Source organism: Hirundo rustica, chromosome 1 (assembly GCF_015227805.2).
Source record: "Hirundo rustica isolate bHirRus1 chromosome 1, bHirRus1.pri.v3, whole genome shotgun sequence".
Taxonomy (NCBI): Eukaryota; Metazoa; Chordata; class Aves; order Passeriformes; family Hirundinidae; genus Hirundo; species Hirundo rustica.
Genome location: NC_053450.1, coordinates 103,892,710 through 103,912,697, shown reverse-complemented (window position 1 = coordinate 103,912,697; position 19,988 = coordinate 103,892,710). Strand labels below are relative to the sequence as shown.

At 41.7% G+C, this 19,988-nt stretch overlaps 1 protein-coding gene across 2 annotated transcripts in view; it reads left to right on the top strand.

The window, feature by feature from the left end:
- Nucleotides 1-19,988, top strand: part of EGFR (epidermal growth factor receptor) — a 158,355-nt gene that overhangs the window by 127,801 nt on the left and 10,566 nt on the right. For both annotated transcript variants that reach the window (XM_040058184.2, XM_040058176.2), the window contains exons 16-23: nt 3,483-3,518; nt 5,290-5,431; nt 7,080-7,202; nt 8,418-8,516; nt 12,870-13,055; nt 16,331-16,486; nt 17,269-17,344; nt 18,548-18,694. In XM_040058184.2, coding sequence (XP_039914118.1) covers nt 3,483-3,518; nt 5,290-5,431; nt 7,080-7,202; nt 8,418-8,516; nt 12,870-13,055; nt 16,331-16,486; nt 17,269-17,344; nt 18,548-18,694 — 965 coding nt within the window. The remainder of the gene's footprint in view (nt 1-3,482; nt 3,519-5,289; nt 5,432-7,079; nt 7,203-8,417; nt 8,517-12,869; nt 13,056-16,330; nt 16,487-17,268; nt 17,345-18,547; nt 18,695-19,988) is intronic.

The window sequence follows — 19,988 nt, the reverse complement described above, 5'->3', positions numbered from 1 at the left end:
TATGCCATTTCTCTTAACGCCTTTCCCTCATTTTGCTGTGGGAATGGATCTGTTCAGCACTGAGTGGAAAACATCTGTCTCACAAAGCTTTTGCATCCTTAGAAACCACAGTCTCAGCAATTCCTGCATGACAAGAAACAACTTCATTTCTGTCCCTGTCCAATTTCATGGCTAGAGCCCACAAAATCTTATCAGCATGATTAAGTGTGCTGACTTCAGTAGTCATGCAAGCAAGGGTTCCCAGGATCTCTCTCTGTTTTCCTTATTTGAAGAAGCTTCCAGTAAAAGACTTCTCTTCCCAGCTGACTTTTGTCATGCATTTCATTTTTTTTCTTTAGGTATGTGTACTGGTTGTACATTGCTACTTATGGAATGTCATGAAGAATCCCTTTGAGTCTATTTTCTTTGCTGAGTCCATTTTTCAGCCTTCATTAGGAAACAGAATGAAGGATGCTTTCCCCTGCTTAGCCCAAAAGACCCCTTCTCTCCCAGTTCTCCTGTGTTGTCTCGGGGATTTTGTACACAAGCTTTCCTTTTGCCCTGCCTCTAGTACAGCTGAGATTATATGCTACGATAAAGAAAGCAACATCTCAAAAGTCCTGGAATTACCCCATATGTTCATAAATTAAAGACACTCACCATCTTAATTAATCTGGTCAGTGTTGAAGGATTTGATTTTTCCTTACCAGTCTCACAGAGTACAGGAAATAAACTCAGACACAGCCACTGGGGTGGCTAAGCAAGGAGAAGAAGAGGCCACCACTGTACCAAATACCACTGGCTGGCACATCCTGCCTCCATCCAGAGTCGCTATCAACATTCTGTGTCTCACCAGTCTCCATTTAAAATGCTAAGGGATTTTTGGGGGAGATGAGAAAGTGGCCAGGGGATCTGAGAGGGAAGGCTGCAGAAGCACAGCACAAATTCTATGCCTTTGTCGCTCTTGGAAAGTTACGTAGAAAGAAAGGACAAAGTAAAATTTTTGTGAAGTTTAAAAAGATTTTAAAATAGTTTTCTGTTTCTGATTGTGATGTAACTTAGGCTGTTACAGTGTCAGTCCCCTCTGAAAGGCCATCAATCATAACAACTTGACTGTATTACATCAAATTAGGAACAATAGGTCAAGAAGAAAGTTGATAAAATCTTGATGGATTTAGGAAATAAATAGCTGTCTGCACTGAGACAACTAGTATTTACATAGATGGGGAAAATGTGTAGTTCAGGATGAAGTAGTTTTCAGGAGCTGTACACAGAACTAATTTTCAAGTAAGTAGAGAAATACATCGAAGACTACAACTGCTGTTATATTCACCTCATATATACATAAGGTCTTGAGTTACTTCATAACATAAGGTCACATTTGTCATTTTGGTTTCTAAGCAGAAGAAAAATAACTCCAGAATGGAAAACATGATCGTTTAGATTCCATAAAATCTGGGTCACTTATGTAGGATATCATCATAAAATTCCACATTAAGAAAGATAGTTATATATAGTCCTGGAGGGATAGTTCTTATGGTCTTTGTTTCTTTTCTGACTTGTGAAATTAATCAGAAAACCAAGTGGGATTTGAAAAGCACAAGCTGATCTCTCTATTTCTTCCCAAACACCTTTTCGCTTTACCCTACGAGACTTGATATTGATGGATTTGTGTGGGGAAAGGAAGGGGACTGATAAAAATCTACAGTTCTCCTGCCTCTACTTTGATTGTAAGAGGCAAACTGGTTAGTCATTCCTTGGACTGTAGCTACAATCCCCTCAGCCAGTTTTGTTTACAATTAGGAAGCACACAGAGAACTTGCCATCTTGAAGTAGCATGGCAAACCAGAATTTTGAGGAAGAGATACTTTGAGGGACAGTAGTCATATTCTGAAATTAGGCGAGGTCTTCTAATGTCACATTCTTATCAACAGCAGCTTCACATGCTTTGTTGCATTAGAAATTCATATCCAGGAGGTAGACCTTGACTGGGTGAAGTCTGGAGTCCCTGATCAGTTTTCCACTGAGAACCCAAAGAGAGAAACCCAAGGCAAGATCTGCCTCCTATGATGATGAGCAACAATGGTCTTCACATGCAGCCTCTCTGTGCTTAGTTACACGACTGAGCAAACAAAGCAGGCTGTATGCTGGTAGGAAAGCTAACAAAGCTGAGCACCCGGAATCCGGGAATTGGTATGCACAGCACTTCCAGCATGTCCAGGACACCAGGATGCACATTCTTGCATGGGAGCCCAGTGAACTTACAAGACCTTCCAGATGCTGGGTCTTGGAGCACTGTGTTGGCCCAGAAACAAGGCAAATACACAAGGGAAGAGCTGAGTAATGAAAACAAACAAACAAACAAACTAAAACCCAATAAAATGAGTACTTGCTTCACCTCTTCCTTCTCCAGACCCAGACCAAGTTACGAGAGAAAATCTGCAACTCTACCTGGCCTTTTGAAATTTTTCTGGTTCCTCCTCTCAGTGAGAGGGATTCCAGAGCAGTTTTCCTGGCATGGGCTCACTCCTTACCCCCTACTTGACCTCCTCTGGAATTGTTTTGGGATGATCCATTTTCTTTAAGTCAGCACAGGGAGCGGATACCACAAACTGGACTCTACTCCTTCCTGTGCTCTGTTTTCCAGGGGTGATGTCACCCTCTCAGTAATGCTCTCCTTCCTCAGTAGACACCACAAAGACCACAATTCCCATGAAGAACATACATCTCATAGCCCAGCAGCACCTGGGGAATGCACCGTGCCTCTCACACTCATTAGACCATCAAGTGAATGCAGTCACTATGTTTTATTTTGCACTGTGCTGCCAAAATTTTGAGCATTTTAAACTCAAATGGAGGGTGAATGACTTGCTATTAGAGTTCCTGGCTCTCTGGATAATGATTGTACCTGTTTACATTACCAGTAACATAAGACTTTGGATTCTAATGGAAAAATACCATGGACACATGCCAACAAACTGTAGCCTGAGAGAGTGCTGTCAAATCCCATTTTTTGATGGAAGTCTGTGTATCTGCTACCCAAATTTTCCAGTGCAATACAGAGTCTGGAAATTGAAATCTTCACCTTATCAGGAAACAAGGATTATGCAGAAAGGTCTGCAATGACATATTTCCACATGCATTTCTGTCCATGTAGGAGGAGGAGGCAACTTCTAACCTCCACAGTCAGCCCTGGGCTCTGCACAGAGACAGGGAATGCATGAATTTTGTGTATCTATCTCCCCAACTTCTACCACATGCTAAAACATTGTTTTAAAACATTTTTTCAACTAAGTATGCAGCATAGCTATTTCTCTAGATAAAAGTTTTTGGAGCAAGGTTGTTGATATTTAATGGAGTGTATGACTATTATAAATTCCTATGGTAACACTTGGACTGCTCTGAAACACGAACTTTCAAATCAGTAGCCCTCTTCTCAGTTGGAATTACAGAAGTATGTAGGCCAGAACTACTATGTTTGTAACATTCATTTGTTTTTACAGGTGCAAAGGGCCAGGTCTTGAAGGCTGTCCAAATGGGTGAGTATTTCATCTGCTACAATTAATGGCAGAGTTGGAAAGAATGTGTGTGTGTGTGTCTGTGTCTGTGTGTCTGTGTATCTGTGTTTACATTTCCACACTGGACACTGCAAGGCTGGGACTAAAGTCTTCAGCTGTTTACAGGGAAGTGACAGATTGGAGCAGGTTTAGAGCTGTAAAAATGGTTTAAAGAACTGAGAAATATTGCTACTGGCACAAGACTTGAAAATCTTGTTCTGCCTACAATTTTTGTCAAGGTGAGACCAGGGATCTGTTACTGAAGAATAATAAAAGGAGGGGACGGAAAAAGAAAGTATTAAGGGCAAAGAGGGAGATGTTTAGCACTGATATAGTTACCTGTGTTACAGGACACTCAGAGATGCAGAGGGTCTTTTCCAGCCCTGTGATCTGTACATCTCCAAATACTGTCTGCCCAGATGGGTGCTCATTCATCACACTCAGACTAGATCTTATATCTTAGCCACTGAATCCTATACCTTGGCCACAACGTGAAGACACTGTTTGGCTTCATGATGTGCTCGAGGTCATGCAACAAGCAGTCTTCTCTGACTGAGAGAGAGGGATTTAGTTTCTGGCCACAAAGTCATGCTGTGGCAAGATAAATTCAGCCTAGAAGTACTGTTAAAAAGTGACTGCATTTAATAGTAATCCCAGAGGCAACTTAGAAAAATGCTGGGAAGAATCTCTAAGGACAGACCAAAAAACAACCTTGGAAAGCAGGTTTTTCTTTTCAACTTAAATTTGCAATTACCCAGGCTCTAATAAAAAGGCAGTAGTCTGTGTGTACAGTGGGGAATGTACACAATACCTGGCTTCAGACATTTGTACTTGTAAGGAAGATAGATGATCTCACATTCGCTGTGACCCTTGCAGCATCCTTCCGCCCCACCAATGGTGTGGGGAATGTCAGCTGCATTGCTGGCATCACAACTGCATATGCCTTTCTAAGAGGCCTTCTCTCCATATGCTTTGTGTCTCTGATCACACGAGGGCTGCCCACAGCTGGCACACACAGGCATCACAGATTTGATGCTCATGTGTGTCACCGAGACACACAAAGCAGTCACACGCAGACGAGATTTCGCAAGGCAGAGGTGCTTCCGATCCCAGCTCACAGCTGAAAGCCGAGAGAAGAAGAGCCCCCTTTGTTTATTTTTTTACTTTTTATACATTTGTGGGTCTAGCAGAAGATTGGCTTTTTGGGGTTTCCACCCCTCAGCCAAATGGCCAGACCAATTGTCAGTTACAATTGTTTTCAGGTTAGAAATATGCAAACAAAGGACAGAGAATGAAAAACAAAGGATTTGTTTATATTACTTCTGTGGGAAAGGTAGAAAACTGCTCTAATATTGTACAGTAACTAAAAGATCTGACTCCATTTATGAAAATCAAAAGGCTAATAAAGAAACTCAGAAAAACCAGGGTAACACATGTGCTTGGTGGGTTTGTCGGAGGGAGGAGAAATCCCCTCACTTAAGCTGTGATGATCAGTTCCAATTGCGAGTCTGAGGGAAGAATGAAGACTTACGGTTTAAGCCTAGATGGAAATTAAGCACCACTTTGAACACAATACCGGATGAGGGACTTGAAAATACAGGTGCCCAAGAAATCGGAAGTGTCACATAGGCTTACGTGGCTGTCCAGAGTCTGTTGGATCAAAACATCAGGCTTCCTGCAACCTCCGTAGGGCTTCTTTAAAATCAAACACCTAAGAATTTTTTCTCTTCCTGCATCCCCTCGTGTGCTGCAGCTCCAAGATCCCCTCCATCGCAGCCGGTGTTGTCGGAGGCCTGCTGTGCCTGGTGGTGGTGGGCCTGGGCATCGGCCTGTACCTGCGCCGACGCCACATTGTCAGGAAGCGGACCCTGCGCCGGCTGCTGCAGGAGAGGGAGGTGAGCACTGCCGGCACCCCTGCTTCTGGGGCAGCGCGTGTCCTGCTCCTTGTGCCAGGAGATTAAAGCACCTGCCTTGTAACTCAGCAGTCCCTTGGGATGGGAAACGTGGAGCCTGCTGTGCTACTCAAAAAAGGAGCAGCATGCACCTAACACCTGCTCAGTCTCAAATCCGATCCCTCTCCGTTGTAATTTGCAAAATATTTAAGGGATTTGGATGTCTCAGACCCAAGGAAAGTCATTGAGATGGTCTACTCAGGAAAAACCTACACCTTCAGGTTGAGGTGCAGTGTGTTTGCTGATCCATATTACCTTCCCGTGTAGACCTTCAGCCTCAAATCGTGTCACAACCCTTGAGGGTCCTGTGGCAGCTCGGGGTGCTTTTGAAAATTTTACCCCCTTGGTCAGGTGCGTACCTGATCCTGTGGAAAAAAAAGGAGAGGAGAGAAAGGAATTGAGGAGGAGTTTGTGTCTTGTCTTTGCTTTGTTTTTAGCACAAAAAGCCCGCAAAGCCATCAAAGTGAATGGTTCACTCTCTTGGGCATGAACAAGGTTTCTGCACTGCTTTTTGGTTTTTTGCATGGCTTTGTGTGCATTACAGCATCACCCTCTGGATACCTCATATACAGCAAAATTCCTAATCCTGGGTGGAAGCTGCTCTTTTGTCGTTAGCCCCCTTCTCTTTCTAGTCAAGTTCTAGTAAATTAGCCAATTGTTTTTAATATTCTGCTAAAATCCCAGCTTCTTTCTGTACTTGCCAGCTTTGCAGAGTCAGCTGCTAATATCCTTAAAAAAACCAACGACAAAAAAGAAAACAAAACAAGCTGGTTTGTTTTTCATTGCACTATGAAACTATATTTTACATACTGCTGTATTCTGCAGTGATAGAGTTCAGTTTGTGCTCAGCTCATATTGTACCCTCTGGACTCCTCAAAATAAGGATATTTCATCACAACAGAGAGGCTGCTGAGCCTCTAAAATCAGATTGAATCTAGCTAAATATAGTTTTATTTGAAAAAAGGCAAAAGGAAAAACACTAAAGAAAAAGCTGTCTTATGCATCATAAAAGCATTAAATATCTTCGGAGGGCATTATTGCTGTTTGCATAAGGCTGAGATAAAATTTTGAAAAAAATCAATGGGCAATTCAACATCCTTTTTCTTGAGGAAAGAATCACTGTCAGAGCTTCAATTACTGTTTGTGCACCGCATGGTCTGGGGGAGCCACCAGTAGCATGGGAATTTTATTAAAAAATTAAACAAGAGCAGACATGAAAGGTTGCAGGTGATTCTCACCCATTATTTTAAACATTTTAATAATTTATTCACAAGTTCAAAACAAAAATAATCTCCTTTAGCATCTGTGGTAATTACATTATTTTTCATGCCATGTGTTTCAAGGCTTTGAAGTCATAGCCTCCATTTGAGAAGAGGTATTCCTTCATTCTGCTTCAAAATGGCAGTTGCCACTCTGTGCTTGATTTTTGGAGCAGGTAGTTATTCCTGAGAGTCAAAGCAGAGCTATCCTCCCGAAAACTTCAGATGGAATCAAATGTTCATTTTTTTAAAGGAAGGATTTATTTGCTTCCACAAAGTGTTCAACTTTCCAGACTGTGTAACCTTCTAACATCATCTTCTCTCTGCACCAGCTTGTTGAACCACTGACACCCAGTGGGGAGGCACCAAACCAGGCTCATCTGAGAATTTTAAAAGAAACCGAATTTAAAAAGGTCAAAGTTTTAGGCTCTGGAGCTTTTGGCACTGTTTATAAGGTAAGATCACCATGTTTCTTTTCCCTTTTCATCCTGCTCCTTCCTGCAGAAGCCACCTAAACAAAGCAAGAACTGGGAACTTCAATCATTGTGTAGATTTTTTTTTTTTTTTTAACTAGATTTTATAGCATGTATCTATTGAAGGGTAGAGCGATTACTCAATCATCATTTGTTTTGTTAGAAACTGGGTAACAGGAGAAGGTTTATGTAAAACATTGCCAAAGCCATACTGCTGAACCTGAACACAAATCTTGACTTAAAAACTACCACAGTCAAATACACCCCATTGTAAATATTAAGAAGAAAAAAAATGCACTCTGATTAGCTCCATGCAAACCCATTTTTCTGTGTCATCTGGGATCTTATAATTTTCAATCATTCTTCCATTAGAACTGATTCAGATGTGTGAAAGCGTCTGCACACCTTCAGTTGTGTAGGTTCACAAGTTATTTTTTCTCTTGGTGTTTGATTATCCTTTGTGTTTCTTCATCAAGTTCCACTTTTCTGTGCTCCTCCTTTTATTCAGGATATGTGTTTCAGGCTTTTCCATTAACTCAAGGTTCCTATATTTCTTTATAAAGCTCTATATTCTGAATCAAGCGTCCAGCTATGATTAGAACTTCGGGGGCACAAAAAGATGTGCACCTGCGCTGCTGGGGATTTCAGCAGCATGTCCTCACAGTGCCACACTGCTCACCTGCCACCCAAATGGCTCCTGACACTGTGGATGTAGAGCACTGCACCAGTGGGACATAGAGTTCCCTGCCACTGTGTGTGTCTAGGACTGGATTATTTGTACAGTACAGGTGCCATCTGGATTTTAATGAGAAAATTCTAATCATTTTCATCCCATCATTTATAAATTGGAAGTGGCAAAATTTTGCACATGCAGTTGCTGTGATGCTCTAATTAGTTATATTTCCATCCACAAAAGTTGCTCTTTATGCATCTCTTGGGCTATTTCCACAGGCATAGTAATGAACAAGTTTTTTCACAAAAGTATGGTAGAGGTGACTGAAAAAGAAGTACCACTCCATTAACAGGAATTTGGTAATACCCACAAGACACATTTTTTGCATATTTTTGTTCCCTGCCATGTCTTTCCATTGCTCACAATATTTAAGTCTACTCAGAAGATGTAAAATATATATGTAACTGTGAGAATTAACCTGTTAGGTATGCGACTGAATAACTCTTTGTACTTCTTTTTGGTAGGGACTTTGGATCCCAGAAGGAGAGAAGGTTAAAATTCCTGTGGCTATTAAAGAGTTGAGAGAGGCTACATCACCAAAAGCCAACAAGGAAATACTTGATGTGAGTTTTCATGTTTGTTTTCTCAAATTGTCAGTGGTCTGTGGATTTTCTTCTCGAACAACTAGAGGGGTTTCAGGATTTTGTGTGGGAAAAAATATTTTGCCTCCTAAACTCAATTCTCCATCTAGAAGTTCTGCACATTGTAGCCCAGTCTTTGAAGGGCTTTTGTGTCTCTCATGAACCCAATCCAAATACAGATTTTATACTCGTGGGGTAGTACCTAAGGAGTGGTCAGGACATTTTTTCTTTATTCTGACATTTCAGGCCTTAACCTGTACCATTCATTGTCATTATGGTGGTACAAGTAAGCCAAATAACAACAGACCTAATGATTTATGAATCCAGTGGATTGTCATAACTAGTTCCTTAATTAAACAGGATTAAATTAACTATAAATCCAAAATAAAATTTAAAAATCCCAGCTGTCTGATTTCTATGCCACAGAATGCAAGAAATTATCTCACCTTCTGAAGGAAGCTTGGGATTTTCATTTTATTGTTTGGCTATAGCTCATCCCTCCAGAAAACAGGAGAAAAGGCTATGGGACACTGATTTAAGAGTTCATAAATGTTTAAGTTTATGATGAGTGAGGCAGAGTCCTAAAAACAAAGTTTCCCCAACCTGGAATTGATGAAAATCTTAACTACATCCAAAGCCATGGAACATGCAGCAACAAGGATGTATAAACTTCTGTACAAGGAAAGGAGAATGCTGAGTGAGGAGAGGAGCACTCAGAAGTTCAGTGTAACTTCAGATTTCCCGTGCTGTGGTTTAGTCTTAATTCTTAGGAAGAATGTGTCTGTCTTTGTCCTGTCCCTAGTATGTCCCAAATGGACCTGTTTGTCTGGAGTTTTTGGTATTGTTAATCAAGCACACAAGTTCTTCAGCCATGGGGAAAATTGTGGAATTTTTTTTTATTTTTGTAGGGACTGAATTTAGAAGGAGATTTTTTTAAATCCAGTTTTGGCCACCAAATGACACCTCAGGTAGGAAGGTTCATCCCAGATGGTTGAGGCTGGTGAAGATCTTAATAAAAAGCCCATCCTTGTAGTGAAAAGTCTCAGGGTGTGAACAAATCACCATTTGTGCCTCTGACAATAATAAAGCTCACTGGATTTTTCAAGTCACCCTGAATAAACAGTGTAATTCCAATACATTACACCAGATTGCATGTCATGCGCCATATGATTTAATGGGCATATTGCATCAGTGCAGGAGAATAGGTGGTCCATCTCCAAATCCGTCCAGGAAGCAATATCCATTCTGGTTTTAGTTTGGTTAGACTCCAGACAAGTCTCAGCCCTTCCCCAGGTCCCTACCTATGTGACCCTCATTCCTGCCCCTCACCTGCCTGTGATCCCTCCCTTTACTGGCATTCTCTGCATTGAGGAGCTGGCAGAGATGCTGCTCAGCTGCCTGCCCTGACCTCTGCCCCACATTTTGCTCTTCACAGTGATAAGGAGCATAACACAGTGTTCACAAAGGATGCTTTGGACTTAACTGCATTAAATTCCTGAAAGCATGCATCCTGAAGGAAAGGTTAATCAGCAAGCTGACAATACTTCATCCTTCCTTCAGCACATCAAGATCACTGGACAGGGCAGTATATGCAGGGTCTGTGTGCTCTTCAGTGGTATCAAAGTGCTTTCTCTTATAAAAGAAATTTTTGTAGCAAATCCCAACATTAGCTTTTTCTTTGAATTAGGACACTTAACAAAAAGCTCTTGCTTTTTCAGTCCTGTTAATTTTTAGATAATTTGGTTGGTGAGACTCTGTATTTCAGAACTAAATTTAAAAAAATACAAAACTAGTGAAAGAAGTCAGAGGGATAACTCCAAAAGCACTTCTCAAAACAGATTTTTGCTACACAACTGGAACCTCAAGGTCACTGGAACCTCAAATATAATAATGTCTAATTAAAGATGATTTGTCTTACAGAATCATACTAGGTATAGAACAAGCACAGCAGCTTTAGCTCTTATAATCTGAGTAAGCTCTGGCCGACTTTATTAGGGTAGGGTTAATTCAGAAGGTTGTTGTTGAATACCAAGCATACTTGGAGCAGGTCAGAGCACACCCGAAGAGATTTCCAAGATAAACAGTTGAAACAAAGACCCACTTTAATGTCTTGGGCTACTTAGAAGGACCCACAACCACACAATAGCCCCGTTCTGCTTTCTGCAAGGAGGAGGCGGTGGCCTATTTTCCTTTGCAGTATCAAATGGAAGAGGCGGTGTCAGTCCTTGGACGCTCTCGGAAAGCTGTGTGGCCCAAACGCCCACCGCGCTCCTGCAGCGTCCCAGTGCTCAGCCTCCGGGTCAGCCCCACGCGGGCTGCGCGGCAGATGGGCAGTGAGAACAGCTTCTACTCGGCAGTCTTCCCCCCACCCTGCCCTGCCAAAATGAATACAATGTGGATCTGAATCCCAGCAGGAGGCGAGGCATCCTTCATCTTTACAATGGCTCAGCTTGGAAGCATAGGGAAGTGAAGTTGTTTTGGTCTCCGCGTTGTCTGAGTATGGGATAAAAATTTTTCAAGAATCTCCAAAAAATGATGCCACAAATACATACAAACTAAATAGCAGATGGTGTTCCTGCTTTATCTTTCCTTGAGCTAACCCGCACAATCAGTGCTATCAATGGCAGAGGGATGTTTTTCAGTGGTGTGCCCACATCACGCTGTAGGTTGATGAGCTCTTACTAATTCTGCTGGAGATCCTATTTAATCTGTCTGACTGGAGGCCATTTTCATCCTGAGGCCTCCAAAACAAGGATACTAAATGCAGAACTAGTACCTCAAAAGAGGCTGCATTACATCATGATTTGCTTAGGCTAGCACATTAAGCAGCAACACAGAGACCAGAAAGTATAGCTTAAGAACTGGGGTTGCTTATTTCTTGAACGTCATTGCCTTAATAACTTTGTTTAATAATAGTTCTCACCAGCTGTGGAGCTATGTGACGTCTGTGGAATGCTTGCTAGATGATGAGTAAAGTGCTATGGTATTTATTTTCTTAAGCTCTTAGAAAAAGCAGATTTGCCCTTTCCCTTGCACCATTCATGTCTTCACTATGATTTGGGGGACTGCTAGCCTGAATTGCCAAAAGGTGATTAGTAGGTGTTACTCCAGATGCTGAATCAAGATGCTGACCTGCTCACTGAATGGAAAAATCCCCATTAATTTCCTCTTGTGTTGCTTTTCAGTCAAATCACTTTTAAATGTCTAAAAGTGACATACTGTAAATCAGACACAAAGTTAGTTAAAGAAACCAAACAACTGCAGCTCTAATTTTTTTCCCCAAATGGAGTACATTCTTTGAGCTGGCATTTGTCTGGGTTTGAATATAAATATAGGTCTCAAATTTCAATCCATAAGTAGTTTTTGCACACAAACCCCATGAGGGCAGGAATTTTTATCCCATGGCCATGTTAAATAATGTATTTGAACCAGCCTCTGAAGGGGTCTTTCCCTTCCCACAGAAGAACAAAAGAGGAGGCATCTTGGGTGTTGTAGATAGACACCTAAATCTATACAGGGTGTACCAACATTTTTCACATATTTATGAAACTAAACCCCAAAATTCCAGTTGACGAAAGGGGCTGTAATGCTCTAATGCTTGCTTCCCACATTCCAAGTACCTTCCTAGTATCATTTACATTGCTATATAAGTCTAAAATAGCTTTTCTGAGGGCAGTATTTTCCCCATTGTTACTTAAAGAGAAGTATAAAAGCTTCTAAAGCAGTGAACTGATCATTAATGTATTTGAGTTGACATGGACTGAAGAACATGGTCAAGAAGAACATGGTCTCTGAAAAGAATGAGACTGTCAATCACGTTCTAAATGAGATCTTTGGCTTTCTCGGTTAGTACCAACCTTGACAGGGGAGCAGAATTCTCAAAAACACTGTTTTCCAGTCAGTTTTATTAAAAGGTCTGTGGGAAAAGCCATATGGTACAAGTTCACAAAATGTGTTGCCCTTGCAATTAAGTGCTCAAAATGATGAAATCCCATCAGCTTCCAGTTGGTGTTCAATTTATTAATTCCTCCTTGGTCTGTAAATTTCAGTCTCCTAGGATTTTATGTCCAATGTTTGCTTGGTGTACAGTAGTGAGAGACTGGCTCTTCTGTGGCATCTCAGTGGTAATTTGGTGTTCAAAATCTGGACATTCCACTGAATGGTCAGTCAACAGAGTGGGAAATATATGTATTTTGTATGTGATATGAGACACAGAGTTTGCATATAGTATTTTAGCAACTTCTTGGATGACCAACTTATTTTAAACTGTCTCCAAATATTCATGTCATGCCAAAGGGAATGTTTCACATTTATTTTTTTTTCCTTTCTTCTCAGGAAGCTTATGTGATGGCTAGTGTTGACAATCCTCATGTGTGTCGCTTGTTGGGAATCTGCCTCACTTCAACTGTTCAGCTCATCACACAGCTGATGCCTTACGGCTGCCTCCTGGATTACATCCGAGAGCACAAGGACAACATCGGCTCTCAGTACCTCCTCAACTGGTGTGTGCAGATTGCAAAGGTAAGCAGACCAGAACTCCAGATCAGCTAAAACTCAGAGATCTGACAGCATGTAATGTGTTTATTTAATTACCTGTCTCTGCAAATCTTTCTGTTTCACCACCTGGGTCCTAGATATCTTATACGTGGCAATAAGCAGTTACTTTTTCTTGAACAATTTACTATTTTCATGCTGATGAGCAAACCTTAAGTATTCTTCAAAATGCTTCTAGGCAGTTTAATATTATCACCTAGACATTTATGCCCAAACCAGACACCCAGTATTGAAATGATAATGCAATGGAAACGTGATGCAGCACAGGCGGCAGGGAAGGCAATAGAATTTGTCAATTCCCATAGCAAAATGGCTGCTTCCATCAGTGGATTTCTCTGGGCTATGTCACAGGATGGTGATGTTGAATACATCTTCTTGTATGCCTTGGAGAGTTTGATGCTGAAATCTCTGAGGCCAGGGATCGAAACTGCTGACTACTGAATACCAGCTCTGTCCTTGCTCAGGCTGGCTTTCACCAAAAGGCATCCAGGCACCCCAGAGCTATTCTGTAATTCATAGGTACTGAGCTAGGGTCTGTACTCTAACTGCAATGGCCGTAAAAGACTCATTATCACACCTGGTACTGTTTGCCAAAGAGCAGCAAAGGAATTGCAATACAGCCTCTAGCTCTTAGCAGCAATGTGCTGTATTTGGATTGTGGTTAGCCATTTGCAAGTGTGGAAGAACGAAGCAAAACCAGCAAAAAAATAACTGCAATTTGTTGCAGATCCATCATGTGAGATGGCAGTGTCCACACAGCATGGTTGTTTTAATGCTGTTTATTTCAGGAATGCTGGTCTGCAGGATAACCACACACTTCAAAACTTATTAGTCCCTTGAGACCTTGTATACATCCCAGCCTTAGTTTGTTTTCAGGAAACAAGCTGAGGACCTCAGAAATGTATCCACCAAATGTCTGTAGAGCACATTTTTCATCTCATTGTGTGTGTGTGTACTTTTTACATTGTGCTCCACAACATGTAAAATCTAATTTATGTGTCCATCTGGGATGTGAGTTGCATTTTTTGTGACTTTTTGTGAATCTTTTGCTTCCTTGTTTAAAATCAATTACTGCTCTGTCCTAGTTTCAATCTCTTCAGAGGATGAGATGGAGGCCGTATTTCCCTCTTCCTCCTTCTTCTCCTTGTTAATTTTTAAGGTGGCAAAATGTATCCCCAAATGGGTCCTTGGGGCATTGCTTGCCTGAAAGGTTGCCATTCACAATTGTTTGCTTTCGTTTGATTTTTTCATGGCAGTTTAACATTTGCCCATAGCAACTTCTACCCTCGCCAGCGATGCCTGACCTTCAACATACTCATTTGTGCTGCTGAACACTGAAGTTTTCCTCAAAGCACTCATATATCTTAAGTACCGCTTTTTCCCACCAATGTGTCTAATGTTACTACTCTGATAAAGTTATGCCAGATTTTTGAACATTCTCTGACTCTTTAAAAATTTACTTATGAGTGGGAAAAAGAATTGAAACAAATACATGTCTGGTAACTAAACCAGCAGGAGGCAAGTTCTCTGGGAAGCTTATTTTTGTTACTGTTTTCACAGCTTTGAAATAAGGGTTTTTTGCATCTTTTATAAACCTTATCTTTTCCTGAGGTATGGAGTTCTCTCTTCAGGCAAGATGTTATGACAGAGCAGAAACACTCCATGTGCAGAAACACTGTGAAGGAACTCTTTGAACACAATGGTCTCACGCTTAGTGATGAAAAATGGATTAAACTCCAGGCCTGCACACAATTAAAGATCTGCTGTACTTTCTAAACAGGCAGTTCAACATCCTCAGTGTATGATTATGCACGTGCATGAGTCTTCAGCCATCAGCTCCTTAAAGTGCTTAGTGTGACGCTGATATTCTGCCTTTCAGCAGCTCTGAGTCTTATTAGCCTCTGCAGCAAGTCAATTTTAGCAAGAAATTTTTTGCCCTACTGGAGCTAGATTACGGATTTTTTTTTTTTTTTTTTTTTTTAAGATAGTCTGTTTTCTGTCAGCAGCTCAGAAGTTTTTGTTTCAAGAGCTCTGCTTGCTAAAGATCTATTTGTGTGATTCAGTGCAAGCTCGTAGTGGCACCATGCCAGTTTGTTTGGGTGGTTTGTTTTGGCAACATTAGGAGTGCATAGGTGAAGTTCTGCTGAGGGACTTGGAAGGAGGATTCGATGGTGGTCCAGCTTAGAAGTGGGCTTAGGAAGCGGGTGGAGGATGGAAGGCAATTATTCCCTCCAGTCCTCTGCCATCACATCAACATGATCGTTTTGGTGCTAACTTTGTAGGTTAAAAGTAATTTTTAATCAATTCTCTTCATAAAAATACAAGTGTATAAGCTACCACCAGCAAAAATGTGTGAACTGGGAATAATAGTGGGTTTTGAAAAAGATATTGCAGGAAACTTGGAAGTCATGAACTTTTTGATTCCATGTACCAAGAGACTGGTGTTGAGGGAAAGGGGAGTAATCTCTGTGGCCAGAAACACAGCTGTTAAATTTATGCTTTAGAAGTCTAACCAGCACAGTTAGTTATATTCTTCCTTGAAAAGCAGTTGTACCAAAAAAGCACGTATGCTATGGTGAATCCAGCCTAATCATGGGAGGCAGTGAAACTGGAAGAACTTGCCTTTTTCAAAGAGGACTGGAAAATGGATGCAACTCTGAGTTCAGACTTAAAATGATTTTTTTATTTTTTTCCCTCCATTTTAACCTTTGCAGTGGACTGCCTCATTGTTAGCAGGGAGAAGGCAGAGTAATAAATCACAGTATGAGCAACTTTGAATGATTGTCTAAATACTCTCTCTAGGGCCGATGTGTGTACTTAATGGCAGGGAATAGTTAAACTCTGTACTGTGCTCTCCTGAAGTCACTGGGTTTGCACAAGTGCAGCCGAAAGACTTTGTCCCTCTATTTGTAAGTTCCATCCTGATTTTGTATTTCTTGGACTAAGTCCCAAAGGAACCACATCCCCTGCTACTATCTACTCTACCCACTACTCCCTCTTTTTCCTTCATCGCTCCACCAGTGCCTGGACCCACAAGAAGGTTCCTGGAGGGTAATAGCAACAGTGCAAGCACTTAACCCTCGCCCTGCAATAAACATCATGTAAATGGAGAGTGCAGGTGGCATAACTTACCACGTGTTCAGGGTGGTGTCTGTAGTTACCACAAAGCAGCTGAGGTTTGACAATTTGTGTGTTGGAGCTCCAAGTGCATGAGGCCTTACCAACAGTGTGTTACATTGCAGGGAATGAACTATCTGGAGGAACGGCGGCTGGTGCACCGTGACCTTGCTGCCAGGAATGTCCTTGTGAAGACTCCTCAACATGTGAAAATCACGGACTTTGGGCTGGCAAAGCTGCTCGGTGCAGATGAGAAGGAATATCATGCTGAGGGAGGCAAGGTAAAGCACACTGCAGAATGAGCTACTGCACATTTGCTGGTGTTCGTGCTTGCACACGAGCCTCAAAGGGGAGAGAAAAGGGAGTGTGTTTTTCAAAGCTCGTGGCTGCTGCCTCAGCGTGCTGCCTTTGAAGCCTTTGGAAGTCCTCTGAAATCAGCCAAAGCAGCATCAGGCCAGTGGGACTGCAGTGGAAGCAGAGGTAGCAGAGCAAATGCTTTTGAAATTCCCACCCAGAATGTCTGGGAAAATTCATCAGTGTAGCCAAGACCAATAAGACTGTGCTGTTTATAAAGAGAACGGGAATGTTGTATATTCATGGAAGGAGAAAGACCTGTCAGACTTGGTTCAACACGCCTTCGTGTTGTACTACGTGCTGATGGAGGGAATGCATCCTGCTGAGAAATTAAAGAGAAGCTGCTTGCAAATATTGCAGAGGCCATAAATAGAAACCACATGAGTGTGGATCAGTCATGCAGCCTAAGATTGGATTTGTGTCCTGTTGTGATAGAAGGCTAAAAAGTAATTTGACTGTTAAAAATATGGTAAAACTGTTTAGTAAGAGGTATTTCTGATATACCTAGTATTCCACATGGTTCCAGGTTCTTCATAATATATGAAAATAATAAAGGGGGACTCAAAAGCTTCCTCTTCTACCATTCAGATAGTTGTGTTGGGTTTTTTTCCTTCTGCAACCAAACTATTGATTTACACACCACCTGGTGGTAAATATCTCTGATGAATTTTGGGTCATTCTCTTAAGGATTCTTTGTGAATTTTTCTAGGTTCCTATTAAATGGATGGCATTGGAGTCAATTTTGCACCGGATTTACACTCATCAAAGTGATGTCTGGAGTTATGGTGAGTTTAAAAGCAATTACAATTATTGCAGATGGGATGGAAAATTTCAGGATTTGCTGGTGACTCTATACTGGCCTTTTTACTGTGTATTGTGAGAAGAACGAGAGATAAATATATAAACACAATGCCCAAATCACCTATTCAACAAAGTAAAATCCCCATGAAGCTGCATGTGAGTGAGGTGTAAGATGTTTCACAGAATATGCTTTGTAATGAGCTCTCACCTGAAAGGGGCTACAGGTAGGAGACTCTGGTCTGTTTACTGAAGTTCTGTTAAAGTTTTTCTTCAGCAGCTTCACGTGAAATATAATGGAGCTGCCATTGCAAGGCAATAGATCTGTGTAACTAGGAGTACTTAAAATCACTGGCCACACTATTAGTCGGTGTCAATCAGTGTAACTCTGCTGAGGCCGAAAATGCTTATGTTTCCTGGTATTGAGAAGACAATGCTAAAAGGGAAGCAGTGTGATAATCTCCTTAGAGAATTTATTTTGTATTTGGTATAGTTCGTAAAGCCAGCTTGAAAGAAAGGGGAAGAAAGGAGACTTTTCAAAGCAACCTATTGCAAAATTTCCCCCGTCATGGGCTCTTATATTCCTGGAAAATATTTAATGCAGATGGTCAGATCCTGTGGCCTTTTTGAAACAGTCAAGCCTCTGGTCTTCTTAATCCATTTATGTATCTTGGCATCCAAAATCTTGTTTTGTATCCTAAGCTACTAGACAATCACAACAGCTACATCACAAGAGTCCATGGTATGTCAGCAAATGACACTTAAGCAGCTGGTTTACACATCTTTCAAAAACTGCTTTTGCTCATCTCCAGAGAGATTGTTTCCAAACAAAAAGACAAGTTCCATTTTTAAAACCACTTGCTGTGTTGGAGTTGGGAGACAGTAACCTGCATTTCCTTTCTGTGGGGCCAGAAAGTTTGTGGAATGTTCAACACTAATATATTAGCTGAGATTTAAAAAAAAAAAAAAAAAAAAGGCAAAAAACCAAAACCTTAAATGGAAACAGGATGATTTCAAACTGTTACATTAATCTCTCTATAAAATCATGTCAGAAAATACTTTCTTTGGTTGAGATTCTGGCAAAACAGTGCTTCCAGAAGACCCCTCTCTGCTCGCCACCTCTGCACACCCAGGCCGAGCAGTCCAGCTCCTGGCAGTCTCTTTCATGATCTTCTCTTCTTACCCTGCAGGTGTGACAGTTTGGGAGCTGATGACATTTGGGTCCAAGCCATATGAAGGGATCCCTGCCAGTGAGATCTCCTCTGTCCTGGAGAAGGGCGAGCGTTTGCCGCAGCCCCCCATCTGTACCATCGACGTGTACATGATCATGGTCAAATGTGAGTTCACACTTGGGGTTCTGGCTGCTCATCTAAGCTGAATAAGTAACTCAGTTTCATTTTATGCTGCATTCCTGGTAATGGCACAGAAATAGGGTTGTGTGAAAAGAGTGAGCACAGTGGTTTGTACATATGGTCAGGCAGTATAGATCAGCAGGACAGCAATCACTTTGCCTGATACTCTGGTTCTGTATGTCTAGGAAATAAATTAATATTGCCTTCTCCTCCAAGCTCCCCCTCGGCTCAGTAATGTGCTTCCCGCTGCAGTCACACAGGGTGGATTATTACTAAAGGAGTGTCGGGATTGCAGGCACCATCACAATGTCAGATAGACATGAGGATTCAGAGTTCCTTTTCAAATTTCTTCCTCATTTTTGGCTGGTCCCTTTTTGCCATGCAGCTGTTGTAGTATAGTAGCTCAAAACAGAGGGTTTCTGAAGCACTTTTTGGCCAGCTTAGGGTATGTCAAAGGGCTTCTTTGAACCTCAAACCCCCTTTCCATCTCTATCATCTACTAAACGTCAGATTACTACCTGGCTTCCTGCGCGTCTCTAGGCCATGACTGCCACATCTCTGCTCACTGCTGTGAGGATGTGATAAGCGGCCCACTAGGTGGCATTTAAGACCTTCTCACTGGAGCAACATGCACCTGTTCCTGAAACAGGAGACACACTACCATGAACATGCTGTAGTACAGCACTTTCGGGGAATCCTAGAGTACCCACATGTTGCTGTGGTGGGACGAGCACCACACAAGGTGAGCCTGTGCTCAGCAGGGCAACAGGAACTGCATCCAGAAGTGTGTCCCTAGCCCAAGTGGAGTCCAGACCCCAAAGCAATGTCCTAGAAACTCCTCCTCAGAGATTCTGAACCCTAGTGGCAGCTCAGCCCCTGCCTTTCCTTAGGGTCAGTCCAGAAGCAGAAAAGAGGCATTTTGCCAGACACCTAATCCAGTACCTGCTGCTTTTAAAACAGAGCCAATGGAGTGTCCCCATCCTTTCCATGCCATTACCCTGAATTCAAATGCAAGACTGTGAGGATCTGGGGTCTGAGCCTTCCTGCTTGCACAGGACTCAGCTGCACATCTTTTGTTGCTCTGGTCACCTTATGTTTGCAGGCTACAGTGCAGACCCTAATGAAGTTGTGCCATTTTATCAGAAGGAATTCAGGATTCCCAGTCACCTCTTTTATAATCAGAAAGTATAAGTTGAAATGTTCAAAGTTAATGCAAAATAAATACTATTTTTTTAAATTTAAAAACTGGCATTTAAATATAGGCAACTTAGAGGTAAAG